This window comes from Monopterus albus, unplaced genomic scaffold, assembly GCF_001952655.1.
Source record: "Monopterus albus unplaced genomic scaffold, M_albus_1.0 scaffold611.1, whole genome shotgun sequence".
Classification (NCBI taxonomy): Eukaryota; Metazoa; Chordata; class Actinopteri; order Synbranchiformes; family Synbranchidae; genus Monopterus; species Monopterus albus.
In genome coordinates, this window is record NW_018128491.1 from 890 (window position 1) to 6,081 (window position 5,192).

General features: G+C 40.1%; 1 protein-coding gene across 1 annotated transcript; it reads left to right on the forward strand.

Annotated features, from left to right (window-relative positions):
- The first annotated feature begins 2,450 nt into the window (after positions 1 to 2,450).
- LOC109953300 (uncharacterized) lies at positions 2,451 to 3,531 on the forward strand. Its single transcript, XM_020588743.1, is given in 3 exon segments — positions 2,451 to 2,658; positions 2,934 to 3,296; positions 3,298 to 3,531. Coding segments are annotated over 3 exon segments (654 nt in total). The 5' UTR covers positions 2,451 to 2,457; the 3' UTR covers positions 3,388 to 3,531.
- Positions 3,532 to 5,192: the final 1,661 nt, after the last annotated feature.

The following is a 5,192-nucleotide window of genomic DNA, read 5'->3' on the forward strand; positions in this document are numbered from 1 at the left end:
TAAAGTAAATAAGTAGCAAACTGACATTACTATTATACAATACATTAGAGAAGTGCTTTCTGCCTGATGTTAATTATCTGCAGCTATGGGTTACTGATGGAGCTGCACGTTTGCGAACACTCTGAAAAAGTTTGTTGTAGTTTCCGTAACAATTTATTTTTTGAACATCTTTAATATCAACAAGGTGTTGGCCTAAATATTGCAGTAAACATCTTTGAAAGGTGTCAAGACTCTTGATACGAGTCCTGGCATGAAGCAGTAGAAGCTGAGATGATGTCTCTCTAATCAGCCAGTCCTCCAGGAAGCTTCATAACCAGCTGGATGGCAGACAAGTGCTGGATTCCATATGAAGACAGTGGAGTGGAGTCATTGTCCAGCCTCTTGTTCGTGTGATCATTTCACATCAACAAATTACTAGTGTGTGAAAGACTAAATCATTTTGTAGTGAAAACACTAGTACAACAATAATTTCATGTTACGGACATAACAGTAGCTACTCCAAGGCGTAAACATTGGTAAACACCAACACTGTAGGCTGTCCATCATTTTACCTGAGTGGAGGAAAAACAAACTTAACGCCAAACCAACCACTAGGGGGAAGTAAATGAACAAGATTTCCAGCACACAAACGAAAACTGAAAAAGTTTGTTGTAGCTTCTGTAACAACAATTTATTTTTCAATATCAACAAGGTGTTGGCCTAAATATTGCTGTAAACGTCTCTGAAAGGTGTCAAGACTCTTGATACAAGTCCTGGCATGAAGCAGTAGAAGCTGAGATGATGTCTCTCTAATCAGCCAGTCCTCCAGGAAGCTTCATAACCAGCTGGATGACAGACAAGTGCTCGATTCCATATGAAGACAGTAGAGTCATCGTCCAGCCTCTTGTTCGTGAAGATCATGTGCAGCTCAGTCTGTTCTACACTTCTGTTCTACTTCACTCTTCTCAATTTCACCCTTTAATTTATGAGTATTGAAAGCTGAAGGGGTGTTTTTTTCCAACGGGATCCGACGTCACCAAAGGGCTGTCGTTTTGATTTATACAATACAGGTTAAGAATAAGGATGCAACGTATTTCAGCTTTTTAAAAACGTGACCGAAAGGAAACGGAGTGAAAGAGAAAAGGCCTCCGACCCTCGTCTGCAGCCTCTCATTGTTTATTATTTCACAGGAGACGCAGACAGCAACATAAGATGGGCTCGTATTTTTCAACTCCACAGGAGACGTGTACTACACAGGAGATATGTATTACACAGGAGACGTGTACTGTGCAGAAGAAGCATACAACACAGGAGAAGTGTGCTACTAATGAGAAGTATTATGACCCCCACGACTCGTCTCTTAAATTTGTGGACAGGGAGGATGTGTTGGATTGTAAGTAGGAGACTCAGTCAGTCTCATATATTTTCCATAGCAAACCATCATGTTATAGACTAGTCTAAAATGTATAACTATAGGGAAACAAAATAATACATTTAATTTGGTGTAACCTCGTCTTTTGTTTAAATCTATTCCGTTTTCTTTGTGTTTCTCTCAGTTCTGTGTGAGGGATTCCAGTCTCCAAGAGCCCTGATGTCCTGTGGCCACGCAGTGACCCCGATGTCTCTCACCAACTGGTGTTGCTGATTATTGTACGAGGTGATTAATGTGCTGTAGAGAGATGTTAATGATGATTTACATTTGTTCTGAATGCCCTATACTGAATGGGCCAGTTCGATTTAGGGTGTGTATTATAGTAAAATCTTTATGCTACTTGTTCAATTCTTTATTCTACTAGTTTTTTTAATTCGGGGTTATTTTGGAAATAATTGTGTGGCGCTGTTCGCACATGCAGCTAGCCTATATGGTTTTTATTTGTTTATTTAACAGCGCAAGAGAAGCAGTAGGAGGCAGGATTTTTTTATTTCAGTATTTTTACATTTTTTTTGTAATGGTAAAAGGTGTATAGCACTTTTCTACGCATTGAAACGCATTCAGAACAACTAGATTCGGTATCTTGCTCAAGGACAACTATAAACGAAAGCAGCAGATCCAACCTCCAGCCCATATGATTGAGATACGACCAGTGTTTCCAGCTCTACCTCCTGAGACACAGCCCCCCAGTGAACCTTATGACATGCAACAGGCTGCTATATGACTGAACAAGCTAAAAAAAAACAATAGTGATTCTTAAGAGGAATCGATATTTGAACTTTTTCTGAATCTTAAGTTGCTGCTATTAAATAGGTAGTGTAGGTAGAATTGAACCATTATTATATATTTTATTTGCTGACTAACATACTAATGTAACATTTAATCTATTTGCATGCATAGCCTATAAGCTAGCACCCAAATCCTATTCTTCAGTGTAACAACCTCTGGCTAATACTGACTACTTCTTGCCAAGATCAGCTGTTCTTTGTCTGCGGGCAGGTTCTCATGTAGATGCTTCTCATTGTTGAGTCATAAGAATTTGCAAAATGCTTGGTAGCTTGTCTCCATCTTGTGATGCTGATGAATCATTTTCTTTTCAGAACCGTGCAAGCAGATTTGTGTGTGGCCAATCTGGCTGTAATGTTGAATGGCCTTACGAGGAGGTTTGTAAAATGGCTCTATTGACCCCTGAAGAAATGAAGGACTTTGAAACAAAACTGGCCTCCAATGCATTTCCTATGAAATCAGTAAGTCTCTCATTAAGACTATAGTACTTAATAGCTGTAGCCTACTTGGAAACTAGCTTAAATTTGCTATTTAAATTTTCATCTGAATGATACAGAGCTATACGTTGTGTCTGCTTTTGCACTTTATGACTCTTTGCAGCATTAACAGCTTTAGTAATTACAAAGTACAGATAGGTTTTTCCCACCATGACACCTCCTGGGCTCCATAGAATGTTACTAACATAGTGAAAATTTAAAAATCTCTCTGTTTAACTTTAACACCTACTACATCATAGTGTCCTGGATGCAGATCTTCAGTCGTGAGAAAGAATGAATCTAATCTGAGGGTCCACTGCACAGTGTGCACAACCAACAAAGGACGGACCTTTGAGTTCTGCTGGCAGTGCCTGAAGGAGTGGAAGGGTCCAGCTCCACGTTCAGACCGCTGTGACAATGATGGCTGCTGCAATGTGGCACTAAAACTATTGAGAGAATGTTCAGATATAAGCTTTGAGTCTGTGAAGGGGGTCGAGGGATGTCCCTCAATCCGATCTTGCCCAACATGTGGGGCACTGGTGGCGCACTGCAGAAAATACTGTAAAAATGTTGTTTGTCCCCGATGTACGGTGGAGTTCTGTTTTGTGTGCCTGAAGCTCACTACAGAAGAAAATAGATCTCAAGGGCTATTTCACACTTTGCTCCAGTGGTGTTGCTCCTAGACAGACATCCATACCGGTGTGGCAAAAATAATGTAACCAGCACTGAGCTGTATACGTTTATGCTTTTTTATGTAAGAATGACTTGCATGTATACGTGTGCCTTTGCTGTATTGTCCAATTTTTGTGGTTCTAAAATCTTATTTCTTCAAACATCTGACAAATAAACATTTTGCTTGTGAGAAAATTGCTGCCAAACAATCATATTTGGAACGTGCCTAAATTATAAGGATGGAAATTGTTCTATTTATTGTAAAATAAACAAGTTGTCAAAACATAATTTTGTTAAAATGAAGGTTTTAAGAGAGCCAGATTTTGACATTTGATGTAGAACATGAATGCAGTATAAGTAGCAGGAGGCAACAAAATCATAAGTTATAGAAAAGGCCACATTTGTATATCAAATATAAGAGCATTTATCTATATCCAGACCTCTGCCACACTGTCCCTATAAGAATGCTGCATGTAGTAAATGTAGATTTGTTCAAATTTGTTTAGAAACCCTCATTTGTTGCCTATTTCTGAAATTCTTCAGCCGCATGTGATGTAAAATTTAATTAGTTTTAGGAACTGACTTTGTGCATGGGAAGAATTGTTCCTTTTGCTGTAGACAATTGGGGCCCTAGTTGAGATCTCGTTCAACACTCAGGACCTGTTGCTATACAATATACAATACAGTTTTTTTTATAGAAAACATTCATGAGCATGTGATGCTCTGTTGATATGTAGGCTTTAGTATATGCATCTTGCACATTAATGAGGCCTTAGAGAACATGATTTTATTTTGTACAACAATTTTTTAAAAAACATCTTCAGAACATTACAGGATCACCGGAATATTAGGGTGACCGGTATACTGAGAACAGTGAGAATCCACTGTCTGTCACAGCTAAACTAGGTTATCTACTCATGCATGAGGTTATTTTGTAGTCATGTACAGTCAGTGGTTGCAAGTCAGTGACTTCTGTGTCGGTCCCAAGCCCAGATAAATAGAGAGGGTTGCATCAGGAAGGGCATCCGGCGTAAAAACATGCCAAATTTAAATCATCAGTGCGAATTCCATACCGGATCGGTTGAGGCCCAGGTTAACAACAACAGCCACCAGTGCTGTTGACCTACAGGGTACTGGCGGAAATTGGATTACTGTTGGTCGAAGAAGCAGAGGAGGTAGAAGGATTCGTAGACAGAAGAGGAAAGGCAGGAGTATAGGTCAGAGAATAGGGACTCTTAACGTTGGCACAATGACAGGGAAAGGTAGAGAGCTGGTGGACATGATGGAAAGAAGGAAGGTAGATATACTGTGTGTGCAGGAGACCAGGTGGAAGGGTAGCAAAGCGCGTAGCATTGGAGGGGGGTACAAACTATTTTATTATGGTGTGGACAGGAAGAGAAATGGGGTAGGAGTGATCCTGAAAGAGGAGCTTGTGAGGAATGTTTTAGAGGTGAAAAGAGTGTCAGACAGGGTGATCAGTTTGAAGTTGGAAATTGAAGGGGTAATGTTGAATGTAGTCAGTGGTTATCCGAAACAGATGCCCGAGCCACCTCAGCTGTGTCGTGGCAAGAGTGAGATACCAACTAAATTAATTCAGACAAACCATTACAATTTAAAGGATCATTTAATATTACAATTATTCTAACTAGAGTAGCATTTAAACAGCTAATCTTGTAGTTAGGAAACAGAGATCAGAGATCAGGGAACAGAGACTCCCCTCTTGCAATGGAATAAGTAAAGCCTAAGAAGGTTATCAGAGCACCAGTCAGTCAGGTCATTGGTTGCCAGTCCCGAGTCAGTCAGCCCCAGTCAGTCGTCGTCTCCCACCAGCCCTCCGAGGCCGGGCT